The sequence below is a fragment of the Copadichromis virginalis genome, linkage group LG1, assembly GCF_057382275.1.
Source record: "Copadichromis virginalis isolate Kocher_CV1m ecotype Utaka linkage group LG1, C_Virginalis_male_GT1.1, whole genome shotgun sequence".
NCBI classification, from domain to species: Eukaryota; Metazoa; Chordata; class Actinopteri; order Cichliformes; family Cichlidae; genus Copadichromis; species Copadichromis virginalis.
In genome coordinates this window covers 7,888,678-7,915,846 of record NC_140618.1, presented here as the reverse complement: position 1 = coordinate 7,915,846, position 27,169 = coordinate 7,888,678, and the positions used below count along the sequence as shown (strand labels likewise).

General features: G+C 40.6%; 1 protein-coding gene and 1 pseudogene across 5 annotated transcripts in view; both read left to right on the top strand.

Annotated features, from left to right (window-relative positions):
- The window catches only part of akap13a (A-kinase anchoring protein 13a), a 124,877-nt gene that overhangs the window by 76,109 nt on the left and 21,599 nt on the right, over window positions 1-27,169 (top strand). For 3 of the 5 annotated variants that reach the window (XM_085441526.1, XM_085441678.1, XM_085441599.1), the window contains exons 13-28: window positions 2,251-2,298; window positions 5,636-5,813; window positions 6,244-6,346; window positions 8,432-8,471; window positions 8,694-8,805; window positions 13,361-13,520; window positions 18,222-18,289; window positions 18,401-18,467; window positions 19,116-19,263; window positions 19,454-19,566; window positions 19,785-19,931; window positions 20,959-21,215; window positions 21,613-21,738; window positions 22,242-22,359; window positions 26,518-26,766; window positions 26,872-26,948. In XM_085441526.1, coding sequence (XP_085297652.1) covers window positions 2,251-2,298; window positions 5,636-5,813; window positions 6,244-6,346; window positions 8,432-8,471; window positions 8,694-8,805; window positions 13,361-13,520; window positions 18,222-18,289; window positions 18,401-18,467; window positions 19,116-19,263; window positions 19,454-19,566; window positions 19,785-19,931; window positions 20,959-21,215; window positions 21,613-21,738; window positions 22,242-22,359; window positions 26,518-26,766; window positions 26,872-26,948 — 2,011 coding nt within the window. Of the gene's footprint in view, window positions 1-2,250; window positions 2,299-5,635; window positions 5,814-6,243; window positions 6,347-6,801; window positions 6,928-8,431; window positions 8,472-8,693; window positions 8,806-13,360; window positions 13,521-18,221; window positions 18,290-18,400; window positions 18,468-19,115; window positions 19,264-19,453; window positions 19,567-19,784; window positions 19,932-20,958; window positions 21,216-21,612; window positions 21,739-22,241; window positions 22,360-26,517; window positions 26,767-26,871; window positions 26,949-27,169 lie in introns of all 5 variants that reach the window. The other 2 variants (XM_085441838.1, XM_085441758.1) reach the window with 2 other exon arrangements.
- Window positions 14,388-15,775, top strand: LOC146718262 (uncharacterized; annotated as a pseudogene).

Sequence of the window (27,169 nt, the reverse complement as noted above, 5' to 3'; positions counted from 1 at the left end):
ACACATTTTTCCCTATAAACAAAGGTTACCAGGGGGTTTGCCTGTGTGTGAGTGGGGTCTAGGACACATATTTTTTTAAAAAAGACAAAATAAATGTAATGAGATTTTAAATTATGAGAAAAACAAGATTTCGGAATGTCTCGTATAGTGTTTGGTGACATTTTAAAGTAACAGTCTAGCATTTGGTAATTATGCTTATTTGGTTGCCAAAGATTATTAGGAATCCACAATAAAAGGGACATGAGTGTTGCATAAGCCCTACTGAAGCATTTGATCTGTTCAGTCCACACAAACTCCATCCTCAGACAGAGATGCCAAACAGATGTCTGTCAGCACAGAGGAGCTGAAAGGAGCAGCTGGTCTAAACAGAAGTTTACTGGATAAAGGCAGCTTTCATGTGGTCGCAGCAGGAAGGAATCATCGATACTTTTAGATACAGTGTGGTATTATGGTGCGTTATGTTCGTCAAGTTCAGTAAATTTGTTTGGTTTAAACAGCTGTCTGTGGAGACATCATGCACCACAAAGTGTGCCTGAAAAAATTGACTTAAAGTGTGAAGCAAACAAACGAAAACATGGGGCACCACAGATGCATTCCTCAGAGTCTCTGCCGATGATACAGAGTCCTTCTTCTGATAGATTTGAAAGAATGAAAATCTGTCTAATTTCTGAGGTGGACAAGTAACCGACTGCAGAATACTCTTTGAAATGTGAAGTGGCCTTCAAAATAGTGTTACCATTAAAAACCGGGAGGCTGTTATCATAGTTTAGCACAGACTGGAAATAAAGCCTGGTAATAGGGTACCAGTGCGCCCACACTACTCTTAACTCCTCCGGTACCAGCAACTCTAAAGTTCACTAATTAGAGGATAGGTTATCTTGCTAAATGGTATCACAGGGGATGAATGCACAAGGATAATTCTTGTCGGAATCCAGTAACATCCTTTAAAGTTGACTTCAGAGGTTGTCCACTGACCAGCAGAGACTCTGTCCTTCATGTGGTTATGATACAAATAGGGTTTCTGCTCACAATACTCAACTGGAACTCTAACTTTGAATCCCAAACATTTTGTTTGACACATTTCTGTCTATTGAGTGTTTCAATTCATGCTGTGTTATTATCAGTTGATTAGAAGATGTACAGTTCCACGAAAAAGAACATTTTCACAGGATTATGTGCAGTCATGTGAAAAATAAAGTACACCTTTATTGCTTTCATACAAATTAAGAGGGAATGTAGCAGGTATGTGCTGATATTCCAATACACTGGCTTCACTAGTCATCGGCAAGTGTGAAAACCTCTATAAAAGCTCAAGTTTTAAGAATCTTCCGACCTTCCAGTAAATTCACACCAAAGTCAGATCCTGCAATGCCACAAACAGAAGAATGACATCAGACTCTGCAGGCCTCAGTTGGCCTTTTAAATGTTAAATTTCATGGAAGTACAGACAAAAAAAGACTTCTTTGCCAGGACAAAGCTTAAAAAGAATATGAAGCACAACTTGGCTTTGTAAAATTGCATCTGAATAAACCACAAGACGTCTGAAACATTGTCCTTTAGACAGATGAGGTCAAAGTGGAAATGTTTGATAATAATTCACAGCTCTATATTTGGGGAAAGCCAAACGCAGCATATCAGCACAAACACCTCATACCTGCTGTCAATCACTGTGGTGCAGGGGTGATGATTCAGTGCTTTCCTGTTTTTACTTTTTTTTCTTTGGGCACCTTCATTTGCAATCACTAATGTCCACAAACCTCAATGAACTGAAACAATCTTATAGAGAAAAGTTGGCCAGACTTCCTCCACTAAAAAATGTGAGAGACTGATGTGTGATGACTCATACATGAAATGATTACTTCAACTTAGAGCTGCTAAAGGTGCTTCTACAAGCTGCTGAATGATGAGATGCAAGCTTTTGCCTGTGGAAACTTGAGTTTGTACCAGCAATCTCACTGTGAGGTGGGAATACTAAACATCATTTTGAAACTATGAGCAAAGATATCACCACAATTATTTCATGCTTATCATCTTTCATCATTTACTCTGAGTACAGCAGTCTGATCACTCTTGTCTTCTCTTAGATCATTACCTATACAGTAGTAGCCATAAAAATCCAATGGTCCCATCGGCAATAAGAACAGTTCGTTGATTAATTATTTTCTTGCTGTCATGGCTTCCGTTCAAATCCCACTTCATTTCCACCTTCATCCACAACTCTGTCTCTGTCTCCGTCTCCATCACCTCCAGTTCCACTCGTAGCTCTGGTGAGAGGAAGCCGGCCTTTCACAGGAGAAGGTATTAATACATCACATTCATCAGTTCATGTTTTGTTAAGCTTGCCCTGCTTTTTAGTGGCATGCTATGGCAAATTTATGCAGTCGTGCCCTTTGTGGACCTCCCGGCTTTTAATGTATGCTTGCTGAACTGCTGTTGCATTCTCTCCGTCCCTGCAGGCAACTGCTCTGAAAAATGCTGCTCTCTTTTCACCCCCGTTGGAGTTTGTATGAAATACTGTGGCAAATGGGTGGTGGTGGCACCGCTGTTTTGTATAGCATTGGTAATAACAAGCAGCCACACAGAAAGAGAGGAGTTTAGCTCCTCTCTTTCTGGAGGCTGAACTGCATTGGCTAGAGTTTTAGAACAGACGATTGTTTTTTATTTTTTTTTATTTTGTGGGTTTAATAACTTCCTGTAGAGAATTATTCAAAACTCTAAAACATCAGAAGACAGAAGACAGTGGGCTGCAGCAGTAAAAACAGAATGCAAGTTGTTCTCACTGCAAAATAGCTTTGTTGACTGTATGAAATGTTGCTCTTTGACCCAGAAGGAGGAGGGAGGAAGCAGTGGAAAAAAAAGAGTCAGCATCTTTCACTTGATCTTGATTATATGCAGAATAGATCTATTTCAACTCTGCTGGGTGAGCCGAATGCTTACACTCCTACTCAGAAAGTCTGTTGGATATGAAAATGTTTGACAACAGTGTCTGAAAACGGTAAAAGGTTTCTTTAGTAAGACACATCTGAAGTGTGTCGTGGTTATTGTAGTTAATTAAACTGAAAACTAAGCTAGGAGTGGAAAAACTTCTTCAGTTAAATAAAATAAAAATAAAACTAGGCTGTAAATAGTAATATATATGAAGCGATATTTTGCACTAATGACTAAAGGCTAATTAGAATTAGGTATTTATATTTTAATAACTGGTGTAAACATGTCAACTCTTTCTCCTGATTATTATCCTTTTAATAAGGTCATCAAAATGAGTTAAAGTAAGACTCAAACTAAAATGTAACATTTTTAATAAAAACTTACTAAAAAAAATATCTAACTGAAAATAAGTTTGTTCAGGAATGGTGTAGAGAGCTTCTTGGTGATAAAAGACAGGTTCATGGTGTAGATTAGCGTTGTCAAACTCATTTTAGTCCATACAGTCCAATTTGATCTCAAACGGCAGGGACCGGTAAAGGCCATTTTATATTAACCTATGGAAAAATATAAACGTTTTCCTCTTTCTTTTAATATAAAGAGGTACAAACATATTCTGAAAATGTTAACAACTATTTACCAAGATGAAAGTGTCCTGTTCAAAAAGAAGGTGCAATTTGTCTGCTCTCATTAAAAACAAACACATCTGGACAGCTCCTTAGGCAAACCACCGCTTCGCTGTATTTATGAGTAACAAGGCTTTAAGACTGACAATGATTCACTCTCATTAGGTGATTCATTCTTACACTGAAAAGTACAAATATTAAGCCCTTCATCTCTGAAGTATTCACGGCTATCCAGTGGACTGGACTCTTTGTTGGGCTAGTTTGACTGAGTTTGACCGAAGTGCTCCACAAGTTAGTTAATGAACAAGAGAAAAAAACAGAAAAATAAATACAGAAAATAAAACATGAAATGAAGTTAATACAATATATTTAACATAAACAAAAACCAATATCTATACCCACCGCTAGCACTAGTGTCTTCCACACTTGTGCTAGTTTTAATTAGATGCATAATCACAGAATCACAATCAGGGTTAAACATTACTTATATTTTTGACTTCAGTATATATTAACGACTCCTTGGTCCACAGACTGTAGTATTTCTTACCTCCAGATTCTCATCACTTGCTGGCTGACATGTATTTTAATACAGATATATCAATGCTTACTAGCTAATAATGGCCAATAATATCACCCCTCCTCCATCTCTGTCAAGTTGTAATGAAGACAAGTCTGTTATTGTCACAGTCCACTGCTGTAACCATCTGGTCACATCTGTCACGTTCAAGAAGCCAGCGGCCACCCTAGCAGCGGCTCCAGCTGTGTTAATGGTGCCTTGGCTATTCTGCCAGTTTTTCATTTCTGGGAAACACCCTGGGTTCAACTTGATTTCCTGTCTGCTACTGATATTACAACAACGCTGCAGCAGGAAATCAGCTTTAACCCATTTGCAATGTTTATGCTTCACGATGTAAAGTACATCCACTCTGCCCAGTTATTTCAGAATAACGCCAGTGTTCTCAGATACGCCTGCAACTCTATCCTCATGTCCTCATCTGTGTGCTTCACTGCCACTCTGCCATACTCTCTTATCAATCTTCCCATCACTCTCCTAACCTCTTTCACCTCACTTTCTCTTAGTATGAGCATGTGCCCCCGCCCCCTCGCCATTGGCTACAGTGTGGAAGTTGTTTCCTCAGGTGTACTGCATTACTGTTTGATGTTTTCTTATTTGCCGAGGGCACATGTCCTTATTTGAACATGGCATATTTACATGCTGCTTGATTTGCATTAGCCGTTGTTGTGGGTGTTTTCGTGTGTATATGAATGCCCAACCCTTTCAGTCAGCAACCTTCTACACCAAGGAGAGAGAGGGAGCTGAAATAGCTGCTAGTGTTTGAGCATGGAGGGCCCTGTGGCTCTGTAGAATAGTATGTAATAATACTGCCACCAAGGAGGCCTTAGTATGACAGATATAGCCATCTACATTCACAGCCCTGAGGATAGGTGAGTGCTGCTCCACTCTGGACACTTATAATCACCAAATCATGATTCTTTTACTCTGGTTTTAGTTAGTGAAGCTTGGATGAGTTGGACTGATGATTTGCTGGATAATGGAGTAGCATACAAACCCATGGGCCGGAGATGAGAGATTTACTGCTGGAGCTTTAACTATCATAGAGTCTGTCCTGAAGCGAATAGAGCTGCAGCCTCGTGGCATAGCTCATCCTGAAATGTAGCAGTAGTTTTCCTCTCCATAATCATTGGATTGGATTTTTCAAGGCCTTTTATTTCCAGTCATAGCTCGATGTAATTGGGTTTGTAAATCACAGCTGCAGAGCTCTCCATGCTGATGCTGATGTTGGGAGTCATTTGCAGCTGCTTCAGCTGTAAATCTGCTCCAGAGGCTAGTGATAACTCAGCTGGCTAAACACAGTGTAGGACCAGCTGTGTGTGTGTGTGTGTGTGTGTGTGTGTGTGTGTGTGTGTGTGTGTGTGTGTGTGTGTGTGTGTAACAACAGGTACATCTTTGTGTGTTTGTGTTTGCTGCAGCGACAGTTGTGTACATTCAGAAAGATGTGATTATGTTGAATACAGTGTGTGTTCTTTTATTGAGGTCATCTCTGCTTTCTGTTTGTACACAGTTACAGCTTGGAGGGGCTCAGTGGAAGCCCTGAAGAGCTCAGGGGCCCCACCAGCCAGGGGCCCCGTATCCTAGAACCTATAAGGATTCCCCGGCAAGACAGCGATGACAGAGGCTCTTTGGTTTCTCTGACAGAGGAACAGGAGGACCGGGGGGAGTATAGCAGAGTGCATGACCCGGTGAGCTAATAAACACACTCACACATGAAGTTTGTTGATATGTTGCCACTTCTTTACACTGTCACACAGTCGGCCACCAAGAGATCCTGAAAAACCCACACAGCCTAATTCACGAGAGAAAAGAGTCGTTGTAAAGCTTGTACATAAACAAGACTTATAAACAGTCAAGGGAAATCTGAGCCTTGTCAGTTTGGGGATTAGTGAGAATTAATAAACATGACTTTCTTCGGGCAGATTTATACTTCTCCCATTGAATTTAAAACAAATTCCCGATTCAAAATGCCGAGTTTCCTCTTTTAGTTCATGTTCCTGTTTCCAGTTGACTGGCTGGCAATGCTTTGTTCCACATTATCGCTGCCTGGCTCACTCCATTTTTTTTTTAACATTTTCATGCACTTGGTTTCATTCAGTCTCCTGTCTCTTGCTGCAGAAATCCAGACGATATCGGCCCCTGCGAAACAGCTGTCCTCCCATGAGTCTGCCCCTCACTAAGTCTGTATCTATGCTGGCCATCAGCCAGAGAGACATCGATGGTGAGTGACACGTTATGAGGCAGCTATCAAGTTCCTTCTTGTAACATTCAGCCCTTTTCTTCACCTTTTTATCCTTTGGTTTTATTTGTTATCCTCTTTAGGCTTTAACTTACTAAATTTAAGTACAATGCCAAGTCCTCATTCTTCATTTCCTCATTTTAACATCACCAGACTCAGCAGAGGGACACAATCATTTCAGCTTGTAATTGGAAATTTAGAGTTCATTATGTTTTTCACTGTAAGCCCCATCGCAAAGAGAATAGAAAAAAAGGTCAAAAAGCTAGATAAAGAGAGAAAGTGGTAGTTTAACATGCAGATATTTAAACTGAATCGCTCTTATTACACGTTTCCCGTACATCTCCACTTCCTGCCCCCATCCTCACTATTTATTAGGTTATTATATATTTCAATAAGTGATCAGTGCCTGTTGTGGTTCTTTCCTTCCTGCCTCCCAGCGGTGGGACGCCTGAGACGTAAGAGGCGAATTTCCTTCTCTTTCAACCTTTCCCCCATCCTCACCAAATCTAAGTCTCAGTTCATTTATGGGGACTCCTCATCTAGTGATGATGAGGATGACTTCAGTAAGTACTGACATGTAAACTTAGCTGCAGTAGAAAATAGCTGTGATGTCAGAAGGAGAACAGTAGCTGCTCCGGTTAGCGATGCACCCAGCGATGCACCCAGATCAGCTAGCAGCTAGCCTGATACCCACACTGAAGTGTTTACTTGTGACTCAACATGAAGTGTGTGCGTGAAACGCTTCCTAGACTGAGTCAAACAGAAGAAGCAAAGTTGTCTGAAGGAAAATTTAAATTTTTACTCTTTAAACTTCATCAAAGATAAAGTCCAAACATTCAGCCGCAACAATCTTGTCATGAAGAAGCTTCTAATTGCTGCTGATATTAATCTACTTGCAGTGTGAGAATGCAATTAGACAACGCTTGTAGCCAGATTGCTAGTGTAGAAAATCACCTTTCGCCTAGGCAGCATTGTGTTTAAATTATAATCCATGTTGACAGCAATAAATAAGACCTTGGCTTCTCGTGTTTCCTACGCAGCACAAGAATCGGATGACCTTTACATAAACTAGCTTTACTTCAGTCTTTTTGAAAAAACTGAAACACAATTACCAGAGAAAGAGGAAAATAATCATAAACACCGCAGGTGAACTGAGGAAGCCCTTTCTTCTCTGCAGATAAATACGAGCCTGTCACCTTTAGTCAAAGACACCGAGGCATTCCTTCCTTTTTCTTATCTGTGCAATATTTCCATTAGCACTGTTCTCTGTCTCCTTGTCTCCATTGCTGGGAACACAGGCAGGCCAAGATTTTGTCCTCATTATCCTGTTTTGGGTTTGACTTTCTTCTGCAGCGCATGCGAGCAGCGCTTTGCATATTTTCGTGTGCGTCTGGATATTGGTAGAAATGATTGTTTAGAGAGAAGCAGCTCGTTGCCTAGAAAAGATGCATGCCTTATGTTTAACTCTGTGCTTAACGTTTGGCACAGAGATTAATTGAAAAACACACATGTTCTGGCTGTTACTGCAGCCAGAAAATCCAGATTTTCAACAATAGAGTCTGGGAGGAGCTACACCCAGCATAGCTTTGTTCTAATAGGATGAGCAAACCAAAAAATATGAATTTTGCCCGAGTCATCATCCATTGTCCAGCCTTCAATGCACGATAATTTAAAACTCTATAATTTTAGTCTTTGACTGTATTACAGCCCCTCATTTATCCCCCTGTCTTAAAACAGAGCAGTTTAGCTCACTTCTGTAGAGCACAGAGCTACAGCAGGTGAGGACTGGCCAACCAGGGAAAAATAGGTCACCTTTAAAGGACATGGTAGAAAAGGAAGTCCTCGACATAGCTGTTGGCCTCCTTTAGTCATGTCAGTGGGTTGTCAGTTGTCACACAGCTGTACAAGGGTACCTAAAGTGTTGCATATTTACCTTTAGGGAGCCAAATCTGTAGCTTACTCTCAATCATAATCAGGAAAAATAAGAAAAGTGCGGTCAGCCCCTAAAGACATATTTTTTTGTTTTTACTATCCTGCCACTCACTTCCTCTCCTTTTTTTTTTCCAGGTATGAGATTTTCCAGCACCTCTGGGTCACTAGCATACAGGTCAGTCTAATCCTGCGCTTACATTTTACCAGAAAATTGTTCTTCAGGCTTTCATTGCTTGGAGGACCTTTTATAGTCCTATAAAGAGCAGTGTGGAGTAGTGGTCAAATTATTCCATAAGACCTTTATGGTGCTTCAAAGAACCATTTCACAATGTGTGAACAGGTATGCTGTGTGAATGCAGCTGCTGGAGATGAAATTAAACCTGTTTGTGTGTTCCAGTATATCAGAGGAGGAGCCTGGGCCTCTGCGGAGTGACACAGAGGGAAAGAGTGTGACAAAAGTTAGCCGGACCTTCAGCTACCTCAAGAACAAGATGTACAAAAAGACCAGGGTGAGGGAACATGGAGTTTTTCTTCTTTTGACTACACTTCACTGTAGTCTGCTTCTTACAGTTCATTCAGTAGGCAACCACCTTCAGTGTTTTCTTACAAGTGTATCCCCTTTGAGCAGTGAGCAGTTAATGCCCAACCACAGTTTTCAAGTATTCACACATATATGAATCTTAAGCTTCTTGTTCTGTTGGTCCCTGACTAGCTTCAGTCTCACAGCAGGGCTGTTATAGGCAGTTCTACACATGTTTGTCCTCTTTTTCTTTTCTTTGTTTTCACTACAACTCCCAATAGGTGCGTGGTGTATTAAGCAGGCGGCGATTAGCATAGCAACAACTAAACTACAACCACAAGAATAAGTTGGAGCATACTGTGCGTTTGAGTTTCCTGATGGCAGATGCCTTGCATTCTGATTTAAGTTAAAATAACATAACATTACGAGTGGCTAATTGTCTTTTTATGTCAGGTGTATCACAGACGAACCTCAGGCAGAGCTCCCACTGTGGCTGGTAATAGGATCCAGAATCCTTATTAAAGTCTGTTTACGTGTGGCAGCGTAAGCCAATGTTGGCATCAGAACTGAGTCATGCTTTGGTGTTTCAGATTGATGTGCACCCCTTGTTTTGGGAACCGGGTGCAGGCAGGTCGAAGGCATGAATGTAAGATCATGTTGGTCTTTACCACCATTTCAAATAAACATCAGTACAGGAGCTCAGAGATTCTCCGATACAATGTGAGATGCTGCAGGAGTTTGAAAAGATGACACTCTCCAGAGAAAACTGTGGGAAAAACCTCCAATTTCTTTGCTTCTACGCTTATAACAGTGCTCCTGAATCTCGGGTCCTTACTACTCTCTTGAATACCTATCGTTCAAATCGCGATTGTACTTTTGCAGCTTTGCAGTTGGCATGCAAAACAACCAATGAGATGACCATAAACTAGGCTTAACAAATCCTTTCCATCTACTCTACAAACAAATGCATGGCTCTTTCCAAGGATAACATGCAGTAAACCAAACCAATTAAGCTTCACTTTGATGAATGTGTCATTTAGTTTCTATTCTAGTGTCATTATTTTCTCCTTACGCTGGCTTCACTCTATGCGAAAAAGTTAGTTGAGAGGAAGTACTTTTGTTTTCCTTCAAGGAGGTGACAGGAGTTTTTATTTCCTCTGTAGCACACAGGCTTAATAACGCCTGGTCTTCCCTGCCAGCTCAACTGTTTGTGTTTCATGTTTAAGAGCTAACTGATGGTTTTGCTGTAATTTCTATGTTAAGTTTACGTGTTCTTTTTACAAATAAGACGTTCATCATGTTGCAATGCATGCTTGCATTCAGACCACACACTTATGTCAGTTAGAGCTTCCCCTTCTGCTGGAGGATCAACCGTAAAGTAGGAGGTAAAAAATGACAGACAAATGAGCTTCTGAGAACTTTGATGGTCCCTCATGCAACGCCACACAAAAGACTTCCTTTAAAAAGTTCTAAGAACTATGAATAGGCCCCTCTGGGTCAAAAGCTCCTTATATGTCCTGCCTTTGCCCAAGTCGTTGTTAGATGCAACTTCCCACTCTCAAATTTCCCAAGCGCCTCACAGCAATGTCTTCTCAGAGAGATAAGCCTCTATGTAAGATGTGGTCAAAGCAGACTTTCTTTCTCCTGCCCTTCGTACTCTGTTAGGGGATCTAGCTGCAGTGTCTCCATTCCTGTCACAGGGTGACAATAATATGCTGTTAGTTTGTTGAAATATCGATCAGTTAAAGTTACTTTATGGTAAATGGCCTGCATTTGTATAGCGCTTTTCTAGTCCCTAAGGACCCCAAAGCGCTTCACACTACATTCAGTCATTCACCCATTCACACACACATTCACACACTGGCGATGGCAAGCTACATTGTAGCCACAGCTGCCCTGGGGTGCACTGACACTTTAGTGAAACAATGGCTTCAACACTTTTATGACATGGAAATTATTGTACAGTACTGCATTTAAAAATCACAATGCTCAGCACTGCTCACTTTAAATTGCAGAAGTGGCATTTACTGTATTGCAGTAGCCATTAATATGATTTAGGAATACAGTTGTCTGTATCAAGACTTTAAAACTCAACGGGGTAGCTGTGGGTGCTTAAAAGTAAAAATAATTGCATTCAATCTTCTCCCCAAAAAAGAGGCCTTGGAAGGTATTAAATAGTCTTACATTTAATTCACAGATTATAAGCAGTAATGTAATTATACAGCATTTTTATATCCAATATATCCAGTTGTGGGCTGTGTGGTAGACCTTACACAGCTATAAACTGTGTGTGATTGTTGTGACAGTATATTGAACCAAAGGACACTCACACAGCACCAGGAAGTACAAAAGGCAAATTCTGTTTCCACTAAAACCACAAATTAACATATTACCTTTTGATAGCTATTCTGATATGTAGTTTACTTCATGATCAAAATTGCTGTTAGATGCTACCTGAAAGTATTAGAAAAGAAAAACGGGCTGTAATGATAGATATCCATGTTTCTGCTGCCAGTCATAGCTGCTTTGATCACAAAGCGTGCATTTAAATTTGTACCATGTGGTGATTAAAGGGTCTGAAATGCCCTGAATTTAGCACAGAGTTTTTATTTCTGATTGGGAAGTGAAATGTCTGTTTGCTTCCTGTAAATATGCAGCCCTTGCAAAGAGACACTGAAGGGTGAACAGGAAGTAAAACAGGAAGATAGAGTTGGTGGTTTAATAATCTCCCCTCTAACCTCAGCCGTCACTTTGCTTTTAAAGCAACAGGATTCTGAAAAAGCTTCCCTCCGCCTGCAGCTCATTGCTCTCTGTCAGAGTTATTGGCCACTGTTAAAGCTTTGATGTTCAAAATGGGTTTGCCTGGTGTCTATTGGCTCTCCTTGGAGCATTGAGATTGCATCTGTAACTGTCAAATGTGTTGAAGAATTGGTAATCTCATTTCTTCCTGTCGTTAATAAACCAGAACCAGTTTTAAGGAGGATAATTTGTGTCTTCCTCTTTAGGTTAAACATTGAAAGTCTGACTGTTCTGGAAGGGGATCTAGTTTGTGCAGTTTTGACATCATGTCTCTGTCAGACTGAAGGAAGGGTCATTGCAGAAATAGCACCTCCCGCAGCGAGCCAGTGACTTCCTCATTCACAGCCTTCCTAATGGAGACTTGCTGGTAGTAGCTTGAGCCACTGAGCCACAACCAGGGATGTTATACAGGAGTTTCCCAGGGAGCCGTGGCTTCTCACTGAGATGGAAAGGTTGGCTGGAGGTAGGCTAACACAGTGCTCTGGTTTCCCAGTTGAATTGTAGTGAAAGAGACTGTCACAATATCATGTTAAAAGGGGCTGGTGTTTTCCTCTGGGCTGATGTCTTTTTCCAGTGAAGTCATTGCCCGTTAACAGTGTGTTTTACTGGAATGTCTTTTTGTTTAAATCTCTGGTTTAGATGTCACTAGTGATTACTTATCCTGTTGTGTATGCTTGCAGCCAAAACAAAGAGTACAGAGAATCATCTTTTTCAAATGCGTTGAACTGCTGGCGTTTTCTTGTTTTTGTTTTTTTTTTGCCGGGCATCAATAGGCGTGATATCAAACAAGCATTCTTGCTGCCATGAAGAATACTTTTTCAGGCCGTTTATTGTGGTTTAGTGCTGGTTAGACAGTTGTTGCAGGAAGTGAGAATGAAAGCTGTGTGTTGTACTGGCTCTGAAACATAGCGTGGGCCAGTCAGGCTTTTGGTATCTTGAAATGGCTGAACCAAATGAGCTCTAGTATGTCAGAGCTTTGTGGTCCCTTCAAACCAAGAGGCCCAGGGCTGGTCATTAAAATGAGCTGGAAAACTGCATTTTCCCATTTCCTCTGGGTTTGGGTGGAGGCTCTGTGATGTAAATCCAAGAGAATGAAAGCTCTGTTCTTCTCTGCATCACTTTATGGGATTATGATTCAGCTCAGTGTCCAGAGATGACCAGCTGCTGAGGACGATCTCATCCATTAATGCAGAGGCAGCAGAAAGCCCACACTGTTATGGAAAGGTCATAGAAGTGATTCCCAGACAGTGTGTCTCCGTCACCAGTCATGCATCCTGCAGAAATGCCTCATTCTTCATAAGAGATTTTGAATAGTAGTATTCGAGTGTCTTGAGAAACCAAACGAATACGTAATATGAAAATATGCTGCCCTTTTGGGATAAATGGTCATTGAAGATCTCCACCTCTGAGTCTTCTGTCTCACCTCAGAAAAAAGGATTCAAAGTGTCTGAATTTTATTTTAAAGAGTTCCTTAATGAGACAATTTGTTGTCAGGATAAATAATGCATCACTTAATATGCAAACCCTCCTGCTGCGTCCTACATCCGAGTAATAATGTTGCTCTGCAGGGTTCAGATTGGAATTTAACAGAAGCGACTGGCCCAGTGTCAGTGTCTGGTATGTTAGTGGATGCTACACGTCACCACGCTTCACTTCGAAACTTCTAATTGGATGGCAAAGTTGAAGCAATTAGCGAAGTTCAAGGTTGGGTTGTCTTCTTAACTAATTAATTTCCATTTGTGCAGGAAAAGGAGCGAGACAAACGGGAGAAGGACAAGGAGGGCAAGGAGAAGGACAAGAAGATTGTGAACGGTCATGTTTTTACACCAGTCAGCTCAAACCACACCACCCAGTGCTCCCAGTGCAATAAAGGTTTTAATGGCAAGGATGCGTTCCATTGCACATGTAAGTAACTTTGTTTTTTTTCCTTTTTGTCTTGTTGGTTTTCTGCAGAGTTGCTGTAGCTTTAAATTATATTAAATCCTAATAACCTTTAATTATTTTATTAGAAGATTTTAATTTCTTATCTGAAAGCACACTAAGCTGCAAGTCGTTTCTGAAAGACGATGCTGAACATAAGGAGAGGAAATGAAAAGATTTCACCAATAAATCCAGGAATATGCATGTTTGAATATGTTAGTTTATGTTTCTTCTCGTCTTTGTCTCTCAACAACCATTCATCCGATCCACTTCACACTTGCTATGTGTGTTACTGAGAACCTAAGTAAGAGCGGTGCTGAGTCTAAAGTTGTTTTGATTAGCAGTTCTCATTGTTTGGCTAAAAGCACAGACTGTATGTAAATGATGGACCACACGTCTATGAAATTACCCAGTAGTCTCTGGATTATGAATTTTGAGGCTTCATAGTTGGTACACACTTGTTTTAAAAAGCCTGAGGTGACCATATTAGGATTAAAAGAGTCAAGTTGTCAGCTAACGCTAGCTATCTCGGTTAGCAAGCTGCATTCCCAAACAAACAGGCACAAATGGCTGCTAAGCTGGTGCTGAGGAGCAGAATTATACAGTGTAGAATTTCTCCTGCCAAAAATGTAGCACAGACTTCTTTGACGGCTGTACCACAAAGCAGGCCGTGTTATTTGTCAGATAATTTTGTTAAGAACTGGCCTAGCAGACAGCTGCCAGCCAAAGCTGTACATGTCAGCGCACCTGTCAATTAAACCAACTTAATATATCAACTTGCCAATTTAAATTAGTTAATTTGAAAAATAAAATAAGGTGTTCACTTTGTAGCTGAAGTTGGGCATTTTAACCCTCTGATGCATAGTGGTCACTGGAGTGGACAGCTACTAAAACGTACATATCTCTTTAATGCATTGGTTTCTATGGTGGAACTGCATATTAGCCTCTAGAGTGCTCTCTGCTGCCATGCTCCATTGAGGTCAATTCAGTGTTCAGTTAGTGCAACTGCAAGTAAATTTCCTCTGAATCAAAGATGGCAGACAAACTGTCACCCCTGCCGACCACTGCTGGCATATCCTGTCAATCCTTCTATGCTAAAAGAGCCCAACAGGTAAAAAAAATATGATGATATGCAGTAACATCTAGGGAAGGATATTATCTGTTTGGAATAAGAAATTGTTATGTCTAATATGTAGAAAACTACAATTAACCATGTGTCCACTGTAGTGGACATCATGCATTACCCACTATATTTTTTTAACATAAGTCATAAATTGTCTCACTGTTTTTTGGGACTGTTTTGGTTATAATTAAGCATATAATTGTTACATTTATAAGCTACTCATTTAAAATATATATTTCTGTGCAGATCAGCTGTAGTTTGAGTTACTATAATAATTATTTTATCATATTTTGTAGACTTCAAATGCAGCAAAGAATAAGGCAGCGTACAGAATAGTCCAGGAAATTCCATCCAGCTCCAGTGATGATGATTTCATTGATGAGTGCAGTGATGAGGAGTTCAGTGATAAGTCCAGTGATGATGAGAGTGGCTGCCAGAGCAGAACAGAGACATAGGAACTACGGATGATGAAGACACAGACAGTCAGGATGCAGAAAGTGAGAACGATGAGGGGCAGGATGAAGAGGAAGGTCAGTATGATCAGGGAGCTGTGGGAGATGGGTACATGGCACCTGACCATACTCAAGCCCGCAAAAATATTTGGAAAGTCCAAGACAATGACTTGGTTGGAGACTTGCCTCCTTTTCTAGGAGAGTGGAAATTGAATGTGGAGGGGAAGGATCCCATAGATTTCTTCAGACATCTGTTTCCAGCAGATCTAATTGATAATATAACATACAACACCAACTTGTATGGGAAAGAACTGTCAGTAACAAGAGAAGAGATTCTCCCTCCAGCAATGCAAAAGAGGAAGACCCAGTGGGACCCCACAACCCGTGAAGTGGAGAGCAGTCACCAAAGTAGCCTGTGAGGTCAGGTTTGCCACAGGATATCACTGGCCCCAACTGACCGAGGTGAAAAATGCAAACAGGTGCCATGATGTTGTGTGCACACGGAAGACCAAATACATCTGCATGCAATGCTGTGTGCCATTGTGCCCTGGATGCGTTGCAAACTTTCGCACAGCCTAGGTGTGATGAACATAGAACTGTTTGGAGATGCAGAGACTAAGATGTCAGTTTGTGTTTTCTTCCAGCATGCTACTAAGGGCTTGGTAATACTGTGCTGCATCGTTATAGAACTGTGTAGACTCAAAAATGTTTCTCTTGTTGGAGATAGTTTGCCATATTCAGGTGTAGGATTCATAGCTAGGACTGTTGATTGGTTTTGTTATTTACGTCTAAACATTGGGGCCTTATGAGTTGAAAGTTCCAAAAAAATTGCTGAGATGTTTTTCAAAGGATACAAGCAAACAAGTGTTTGTATATTTACAATAGAACACAAGGTAATTAATTTTTACAGTAAATTCACAGTATTTCATGCTAAGTGCTCAGGCGCATGTAGTCCACTGGAGTGGACAAGTTTATAACTTTATAAAAAAACATATTTTTGAAAAAAAAAGAGTTAAACATTTTTTTTCATGTCCTGAGAAGAATAAAAGCACTTAAGAAAAAAATCTTGACCAAGGCTTTCATAATTCATGCATCAGAGGGTTAAAATGAGAGTCTGTGTGGAGTGACTCTCGTTTAGCGGTAGCATCTGGGGTTGCTGCTTGGCTAAAAGTTGTTTTGTGTTACCAGCGTTGTGCCCCCTCAGCTGAATTCTACTGATATATTTCAGCTATAAGTTACATTAATTCAAGCTATTTGGTAATAAAAAAAAGGTAAACACCTGTATCACTGCTAAGTTAATGCAATGCAAGCTCAATTTAATTATTTGGTTTACAGTAGTTTAGTGTTTTTATAGCAATCATGGTGACCGGCATGACTGAAGTTGACAGTGAGCAAATGGTTAAGAGGTTATTTGGCACCTTTTGCAGGTAGTTCTAAAGCAGGACCCTGGTTGAAATTTTTAAAACAAACATAAATGTATGGAGGATATCCTTGGTGGACTACAGCCTGCCTTATGTGTGATGGGACATGACACACATTTGTATAGCAAGAAAATAGTGTTTCTACGTCAGTTAAATGACACCTTTAGCAGTGACACAGACGCGTGTTCAGTCATTGTTTTCAGAGCAGTAAAGCTATGTTTATATCTGTTAACTTTCACAACAACTGATTTCCTGCATGTGATGCATTTAGGTAATATCTCTAAATCATAGCTCATGAACAGGAACTGCATGAGTAGCAGAGGAGTCAGACCCTACAGTAGGTCAAGTCAGTTTACTGTAAAGGCTCTGTGTTTACATTTAGGCACTAAATGAAAAGATTTAATTTAAAGAAAAAGTAAATTAGAATTTCTTTATTTGATTATAAAGGACAGTGCAAGAAAACATGAAACACCAACTGAACTTTATATTAGCAGTTAGTTGTGCAGCTGCAGCGAAACTCCCCAAAGAGCTACTTCTAATGCAACCCAGTCAGACTTTGATTACAGACAACAGAACTGGTTTTTTGCATTGTTTTTTACTGGAGCGGCAGAGGCAGCCCTAAAGAGGTTCTAGTTTATTGCACAAGTCTTTGGCGCAAGCCCAGAAAAAGCCTAAAAAGGAGAAACAAGCTCTGCGATGGATCACAGCAGACCTCTTGGCCACAATCTGCCTCAGATGCTTCAGACTGGCAAAAACAGCCCCTGTTGTATTCAGTCAGTCTGGTTCACATTGTTAGAGCCACAGACAGTGAGGGAGGTTTGTACTCTGGCTAGTGTCCATTCAGCAGAGGAATACAGTGATCCTTTGTCTCAGATTAGCTGGTCTTATTTGAATGTCACCAAAAAGCAGTAAAAAACCTAATAAAATCCAGAGGCATGTAAAAAAAATATCACTGCAGGAAATCAAGGTGCTTTGATAATCATGCAATCTTCTACTTGCTAATATTTTTACAGTGAGACATTTTCAGGCGATAGCTCCCTGCCCTGACAGTGTTGCTGCCTTTCTGACTCGTGCAGCGCTATTTTCTCACCCAGACTAAAAGCGGCTGTTGAAGTAATCCCAGGAACGGAAATGTTGCACTGTATGCATTCTAGCTTGGGTGACTAGGTCTGATAGTGCGTTTGTGGGTTTCACATGTGTGTTGAGTGGACTTCTGTCTCCTGGAAATATGCCCGTATGATTAAATCCTGATCAGCCACCATTTTTTTCCCTCCTTGATGTGAGCATTAAAAATAAAGAGCGAATATTAGGAAAAACTGAGAATTTGAGTTTAGTGGACAGATCAGCCTGTAGAAGAGGTCAAATGTCAGCAATCTAAAACCATGACTTTGTTCTTAAATGGTGATTCGAGAATGTTTACATGATTTAAATTTTCCCATGCAATTCGGTGGTGACGTGCGTGTGTGTCATATCTGTTTTTTTTTCCCCCCATCGTCCACGAGCAGCATTACCCCTCGATTGCATCACATGCTTTGCTCCAGTCTGGCTTTCATTAGCAGGCTGGTGGAGTTTCCTGGCCGGCTATGAAAAACCAGTCAGATTTTCTAGCCCCCACTTTTCCGCACACCCTCACATGCCCCACCACCACCACCATCAGGCTAACAGTATTCACTCCTTCTTTTCTTTCCAGACTGCAATGCTTCCGTCCACAAGGGCTGCAGAGACAGCCTGGCTGTTTGCGCCAAGGTGAAGATGAAGGTACAGCTTCCTCGCAGTTACTCCTCCACCGATTCTGTAGTACTCTGCTGTCCCGAAGCCAATATCGATTTTCTTTTCATTTATGCTTTTTCTCACCGTTTCTCTGCTTAGTTGCCCAACCAGCAGTTTGCGGTACCAGATTCGAGCTTGTTTCCTACAGTAACGATGAGGAACAAACGTGAGTGTGAAACCAGCTCAAGATTGCCTACACAGTTGTCACAGCCTGTAATTATTTGCAGATTTATCGCCAAACTTCTCTGATCCCCTAATAAGAGGAGATTGAAGGGTTTTTGTGCACATTTATTTTGTTCTGATAATTACTTACACTAAAGTTGGCAAAAAGTGTAGCTTTTATCTACACACCGTGACAGAGTGCTTCTTTGGGGTTGTTCTTAGGACCAGAGCTCAAAGTGTTGCTCCTAGAATATTCAGCCACACTCACACACACACATACACATAAATATGATTTAAACAGATTTAAACTGTTAAATTAGTCAAAGGACAAAACCTTTTTTCCTTTGAATAGAGAAGCTTTGTGCTGTCCGCTTGCTCTGAAGTCTCCTAATAAATTATGTCTAAGAAGGTAGACAGTCTGTGAGGAGAGAAAAAGATGGACTGTATTTGCCAAAATACAGTCTTAAAACCATTGCTTTTACCTGTCAGTGATTTAGCTTTTTAAATTTAGCATTTGGAAGCAATGACTTGTCATGAAACCGAGGTTTCTAACTATACCAGAGGCCCCAAAAAGTCAGGATAAGTTAGGATCTCCTGCTGGTTTTGAAAAGTGTTCAGATTATTGTTGTAATCTAAGTTTGCTCTGGTCCAGCTGGTGGGACAAAGGAACGCCCCTGGTCGGCCATCTTGCCCCCTGAGGACCATTCCACCTTAATGATCCCATCACGGAGACACACCAACATCATGACTTTCACAGGAAACAACCTCTCCAAGAGTCTCTCAATAAGCAACATTGCTGGGTGAGCTGATCTGTGTGTGTGTTGGAGTGAAATGTTTCTGTACTTAATCTAATTTCATTTTTAATAGTTTAGTTTTTAATGCATTATTTGACCCCTGTACAATGTGTTTAAACAGATACACATAACTGTGTATGGCCTGTTACAAAGACAACATTAATAACGTGAATTTTATTATCGTGTCTCCATTCAGTCCGGTGTTTGACGAGATGCCCATTAAAGGTCTGCGGTATCTCTCTCAGTCCACCGACTCGCTCAACAGAACCAACCAGGTCACAGAATCCATGGAATCACTTACTGATGAAGGTTAATAAAGGCACACACACACAAATTCATTTTCCACATTTTTTAATTTAAGCTAGTTTAATGTGAAAAAAATAATTACTTTTTTAAAAATAAATAAATGATTAATGCATATACTGCACCGAACAGAAACTTAATGTGGTTTATCCAAACCTCTCACCTGTAGATTATCGTATAAATGGAAGTTAGTTTTATTAATTCAGGCTGTGTTGTTGACTCAGGAACAGAAATGATGGATGGGCAGCTGATGGGGGAGTTTGAGGCCGAGGCCAAAGAGCTGGAAGCAGACTCGTGGAGTTTAGGTGTGGATCAGCAATACCTGCAGCAGCTGGACAAAGAGCTGGTGAAGAGACAAGATGTCATCTACGGTAATCACCACATATAATACTCACTGCAGTAACTTTGATTAAACGTAATTTAATCTGAAGATGGTTACTGGCAAAGCAAGGAAAGGTAATAGTTTCTTAAATGGAGTAGCAACATTTTTAATCAAGCTCATTCTTGGCCTGGTTTCCTACATTTCTGTGTGTCAGCTAGTAAGGAAGCATCTAGTAAAAGTGGACCAATGTTATTTAAAGCAGACAAAAACTCGAGAAAGGAGGTAACGCCTTTAAGCCCAGGATTAACAGTGTTAGATAAAATAAAAATGTCACTGCTGTTTCATCTGTGTCATTGTTATTTTCATGCCTGATGTACTTTGTTTAAGGGTGAACCTACAGTATTTTAATTGGGCCCCACTTAAGGACTTTCTCCTGAATTTTCTTCAGTTGTATCTACCAGGCTCTGTGATCTAATATGGCTTTTTTTTTACCTGATTGAAATGTGCACTGAGATACTCTTAATGCGCCTGAGCTGATTTGAATCTATTTGTAGTCAAATTTTCTTCGTATTCCTTTTACACGAGCTATGCAGTGACCCCTACCACTGTAGTTGCAGATCAGTTGCAAAGTTATGAACTCTATAAAACTCTGTGCACCTCTGATACGGGGAGGGTATAGATGTATTTGAATAGCAGGTGGTGTATGCTGGTGGCTGTCATTTCAGCTTATTGTGCACCTCCAATTTTCTTTTGGGTACCTGCTGGAGGCATGAGTCTCTGCAGGCATCTTATGATACATGAGTGCAGGGATTCCCAGATGGCACAGATTGCTGCAGCAGTTTGAAAATATGAGAAAGTCTGCAGAAAACTTTGGAAAAACCTCCATAACCACTTTGTTAGCGACTACTTCTTTTCCTGTTCCACCAGTGAAGCTGTTCTCTTTCTGAGCTGTGAAACCTGTTATTTAGGAGAATCATGCAGGGAATCACATACAAGTGGAAATGGCGATGGTGCTGATGTTATATGTCAGTGACTATAACGGAGGCTTAAGTGTCATTTCCCTTCATGTCCTGCAGAACTGATGCAGACAGAGATGCATCACGTTCGGACGCTGCGCATCATGTCAGAAGTGTACAGCAAAGGCCTGCAGAAGGAGGTTCAGCTGGAGCAGCAGATGTTGGAGAAGCTCTTCCCCGTTCTAGATGATCTACTTGAGCTCCACACACAGCACCTCCTGCGCCTCCTGGAGAGGAAAAAGGAGAGCCAGTTAGAGGGAAGAGTCTTTGAAGGAGGCTTCATCATCAGCAGGATAGGGGACATCCTGGGTAGCCAGGTGAGAGGGGGCAGGGGCTGGTTCAAAATTCATTTCTATTCTTTACAGCTGATTTAACACAAGCTGGTTTTACAGAAAACCTAAAAGGTAACATGACTGTTTATTTTACAGAAACGTGAGCTTTTTCTGAAAGGTTATCGACAGAATGCATGTGTGTTCATGGCTGTTATGAAAGGCCTAATGTTGGTTTTTTTTGTTCTCGTCTAAGTTTACACCTCCAAAGTAAATTTACACAATCTCTGAGTCAAATATTGCTCCCACAAATCCCAAACATTTGTCTCAACTCACGTTTGAAGTTCTGAAGCTTTGAAAATAATGTTAGCTTTTTAACCTTTATTTATTTCTGCTCTACCAACATTAGTTTTTGTGTGCTTACATCTGTCAACTCCTTCTCTAGTTTTCGGGATCAAATGGTGAAAGCATGAAGAGGGTTTACGGAAGATTCTGCAGTCGCCACAACGAAGCTGTTAACTTCCACAAGGACCTTCTAACCAAAGACAAACGCTTCAAAGCGTTCATCAAAGTAAGCGTCAGGCTTCTCTCGTGGATTTATCAAGTGTCTGTCACACAGCAGACGAACTTTCCGGAGAAGTCTCTTTTCATGCTTTTTGATGAAAACACATTTTTCTTCAGGATGTCTGGCTTTCCAGACACGATTGTGTTTGTTGAATAGAGTTCTGACATTGTTTTCTCTTGTATGGAAGTGCTTGAAGTAGCGTTGAACAAAGAGCTTGTTCTTATTCTGTGTTGCTTTCCTTTTAGTTGTATTATTTTGCATCTGCAGTTCATTTCAATCAGGGCATGTGCCGGAGACATTTGAATAAAAGCTGTATTACCCTCGAGGCAGATTATAGAAACGCCAGTGCTCGCCGTCATAAACAATAACAATAAACACCCTCTCAAGTACTACTGCTGTATTGTTCTACGCCAAATGAGTTTTGCAGCTTCTCGCTGGTTATGTGAGACCCTGCCACCTGTTGTGTGTGGGCATGTTTTACTAAAAGCACCTCTTGTTTATTCTTTCAGAAAAAGATGAGTAGCAGCATTGTGCGGAGGCTTGGCATCCCAGAATGCATCCTTCTTGTGACCCAGAGGATAACGAAGTACCCCGTGCTGATTCAGAGACTGCTGCAGCACACTAAAGGTTATTTTCATGTTGGCCTTTTTTCACTGTTTTTACTTTCAGAATCAGAATCAGAAGCACGAACTTGGTTCTAATTTTTCAGATGCTGGATTACTACAGGTTGCTGCTGCAGGCTAAATATACTGAATTTCTTATTAATCGATATATTTATTACACATTTTCAATAAACTAACAAGCAAAGCAACTTCAAGAAACTAACAAAGACAAAACAACCAGAAGGTTTCCTAATCGAGTATCACTTTGTAAGTTTGTTGATAGCAAACATTCCAGGTTGCAGTTGCCCGAATAAGGCCCTAATACCACCAAAATATGCAAATTCTCATGACCATTGATCAACAACCACTGATCAAAGGAGGCCATTTTTGTGAAAAGGGAAAGACATGTCTGAATCGAGGAGGGGGCCTAAGGGTACATCTGTCACCATCTCACAATGCTGTGATTGCAGCCTTCCCCAACTCTCTGTGAATGGTACTCATGGCCATGGCCTGTTGATCAATGGTCATGAGAATTTGCATGTTAATGATCAAGGAACTGGCCTCCCAGCCCATTGTTCCTTCAGTGGGCTGGTTTCAGTCATTATGCAAATGTACTGTTCATAAGATTGGGGAATCCTGCAGTCAGGTCACTTGGATACGTGACGAAACGTTTCTTCCACTGACGTTACGTCCAGATGAACAGAATCAACTTTTGGGGATTTACTTACCTGCATGATTGAGTATGCATCAAGGCCCTAATGTATTTACTACCCTTAAATATGTTAATGGTAGCTGCTTCAGTCGGTTGACCTGGTTATTTCCATTGTCGCTTATAAAGTCTGTGGTCTGGTCACCGCGTTCCTACAAGTTTACTTCCTATGTGGATGCTGCTTAAATCTTAATTCTAAATTTCACTAAGTTTCACTTAGTGCAGAAAAAAATGTGTGAATTTAAAGTTGGAGATTTAAGCAATATAATTAAGTCATTTTTCCCATTTCAGTTTTGGCTTTTTTAATTTTAGAACTTTTCACAAACCAAATACAATATTTTCTTTACATCATTCTCTATGATTTATATATTTATTTAGAGAGTTTATCTACAGTAATATTTATCACATCACCTTTATCCTGAGAATAGAAAATAAACTCCTGGAGTACCTCATTATTAATATTTTTCCTGACAGCATTCGGCTCCGCTCGTACACTGAAAAGCCGCCCACAGCAGTGTGCCGTTTGTTTTAGGAAACATCCTGAAAAGTACAATTTCTCGCACACAGTTTCATATATTTTGAGAAAAATGAGACATGTGCTGGATGGATGTTTATAGGATAATAGATCAAGCACACTTTGAGGAGCTGGAATATTTCACACCATATTTATATCTGATTTAAAGCAGCTCTCATCAGCTGGCCTCCCACTGTGTGCATTCTCTCTAATCCCTCCCCAAAGCCTGTTTATAGTTCTATGTGGGATGGGGGAGCTCTGCCTTAATCCCCAAGGTGCTTTAAGAAGAGTCTCTCCTGCCAACTCTGATATGTACTGAGAGGAAATAACACAGTAGAGTCACAGTTTGAGATTATATTTTCTTGCTTTGGAGCACAGACATACAACGCAGGAGGAAAATATTCCACTTTAGGGAAGGATGTTGCATGCTGAGCCTAAAACTCAAGAGTGTTATATAGAGTACAACAAGTGTGCATTCGGGACAGTTTGACTGGGGTTTTCCTCACTTTGCAGACTTAAAGGACACTCGTGACTTTGCTGTAATCCTTAGAGTACCCCAGCGGAGACTCCATGTTTCCTGACTCATGGCAGACCCTGATATTTTACTCCTTTGTTGTTATACTTTAAAAAACAAAATCCCAGTACTTTTCTATAAATAAATGTTAAGCTTGAGTCACTTGACAGTGACTCAGCCGCTGTCAAGTTAATCAAGGCTTTTATGTGCGCACTTTATTTAGATAACCAGATGGCTTTTGCAGCTACGCTGATTAAAAATGTATTTCATTAGAAATAATTCCATCCTCGTTCTCTTTCCTGCTGAGCATAAGCTGAAACTGATATGTATTGGGTGTGTGTCCACTGCATGAGTCTATCGCCAGCAGCTAGTTAGCAGATAATGCAAAGGAAGCGGTATCAGTCTTCTTGTCCAATTTGCTGCAAAGAAAATAAGTTAAATATTTGGATTTGTAGAGTAAGGAGCATCGGAGCATTTTGTAAAAGAGAAAATGTAATATACACATACAGTGGGTGCTCTTATGGCTTGAGTCCCCTTAGAGTAGAGGGTCTAATTCAGCCCACAGGTTGGCTTTGCGAAGTCATCAATTACTACGGTTTGTGATTTGTGGTGTGCACATGAAGGCATAAGTACAGGGGAATGAAAAAGTCTAGATAGCTAAAAAGTTTTTCTAGGTCTAAACAAGTTATTCTGTCTGTCCGTCCTTCCATCCAACCATTTTCTTCCACATCAGGGGTGACGGACAACCATTCGCATTCACATTCACACCTATGGCCAATTCAGACTCACCAGTTACCGTAACTCCATGTGTTTGGACTGTGGAAGGAAGCCAAGTATGTGGAAAAACCCACATGGGGAGAACATGCAAAATCCATACAGAACGACATATTTATTTTAATCATCGAGTAAAACACTATTGTTTCTTAATCACAAATATCTGTACATTTTGTGCTTTTCAGGCACGATCTCTAAATTGTTCTGCAGCGTTCTCCAAAATTATCAAAACATCAAACGGCTTTAACATCTTAAATGATGTTAAAGCTACACTGAAGGTATTCTGGCTCCAAGTATTGCTCGAACATCTTACTAAGAAACTTAATGATCATTTTAATTTGCTATATACATACTGTAAATGAAGGTTTTTCATTAGACATGTACAAGAATTAAAAACAAACTAGAAAAATTTGCATTTCCTGGGAAAATGCTGTGTGGATGCCTTAACGCTGAAGATGTCTGCTGAAAAAAGCTGAAAAAGTTGAAAAAACGTTGCCCTGAGCAGGATTCGAACCTGGCACTTCTGGTCTCAAGGCGGCTACTCATCTCACAGAGCCAAACTCATTCTCACAAAGAAGAGGTGGAGAGACTGACAATTCTGCTGAAATGAGCAGAAGCTGCTGAGAATTGTGCTGATGGGAGGTGAAAAGGCTAAAAATTTTGCAGAAAAGGGGTGAATCAGCAGAATTTCTGCTGAAAAGAGGTAAAGAAGCAAAAAGTTTCGCTGAAAAGAGATGAATCAGCAGAATTTCTGCTCAAGAGTTTTTTCTGAAAACAGCTGAGATTTGTGCTGATAAGAGGTGAAAATTCTGCTGAAAAGAGTTCAATCAGCAGAATTTCTGCTGAAAAGAGGTTTTTGCTGAAAACAGCTGAAAAAGCTGGTATTTGTGCTGAAAAGTGGTGAAAAAACTGAAATTTGTGTTGAAAAGAGTTAAAAAAGTTTAACTGTTAACTGAAAGAAATGTTGCTATAAGCGGGATTTGAACCCGGGCCTCCCAGTCTGAGAACGGATGCTCATCTCACTGAGCTAAAACACAGGTCAACCCGGCAAGGAAAACCAGTGAGGCCACTGATAATATGCAGAAATGGGCAAAAAATATTGCAAAAAAAATTTCAATATCTCAAAAAGTATAGAAGTTATGAGCACCAAAAGTCAAAGCCCGCATTAGCAGAAAGAGCAGAATTTTTTAAGATTTGAACGGTGAAAATAGCACAAAAACTGTGGGAGTAGTTAAGCGCCAAAAAGTGTACGGAAGCAACTAGAATAAAATAGTGGAATAATAGTGGAATAAAGAATAAAGAGAAACAGGAACTCAATAGCCCTATGAGGGCATCCACACAATTATAAGATGTCTTAGATGTCTCTATAATAATATGTGTGACTCACTGTGACCAGCTAATACCATAAAAAAGCTTTCAGTACTCTCTTCCAGTGAGTGTAAATGCAGCCACGGTTAAAATACTGAAATGAGAAGTAAAATGTCACTTCATCGTCTGCCGCACTTAAACGCCACCTGTCTGAGCCGTTCAGGGTTAAGTGTGTTAGATTGGAGTCATTAAACTACCAAATGTAACGGTGCTCCATTTTTGCTTCAGCTGGTTTAAAATCACATTCCTGTGGTAATCTCTTGTAGAATAAATTTTCTAAAATCTTGTCACACGTCTAACACAGAGAGCGACGAAGACTACTTTGACCTGACGGAGGCTATTCGACTCGTGAAGGAGGTGATAGCGGCGGTTGATAGCAAGGTGAACGAACACGAGAAAAGACGGCGCCTGAAGGAATTTCACGGCCGTATGGACAACAAGTCGATTATGATGATGAAGAACGGGCAAATTTTCGCCAGGGAGGATCTGCTTAGGAGGCGGCTGATCCACGATGGAGCGCTACAGCTGAAAAACACCCAGGGAAGATTAAAGGGTGAGGAGTTGGGGATGGGAAATTTGTTAGTCTTTTTAGGGTCTAACATTTCGATGTATTTAAACTAATCCAACAACAACTGATTTTCTTCTGGTCGTCTTCCAGAGGTTCATGCTCTGCTCCTATCAGACGTCTTCGTCTTCCTCCAAGAGAAAGACCAGAAATATGTCTTTGCCATGCTGGTAGGTCATCTCTTTCCCTCTCCTTTGCCCTACAGTTATGAAGAACTCATGAGTGCTGCCAGAGATGATGCTGTCATATTTTCCTCTCCCACTGTTGTTGCTGTTAGCAGGAGCTGCCCTTCTTAGCTATCCCATTGTGAAATAATGCCTGCCTCTTGCTAGCACGTTAGCTGCACCTAATAAAGCTTATCTGGCCCTGGGCTCCTTAACCCAGCTGTGAT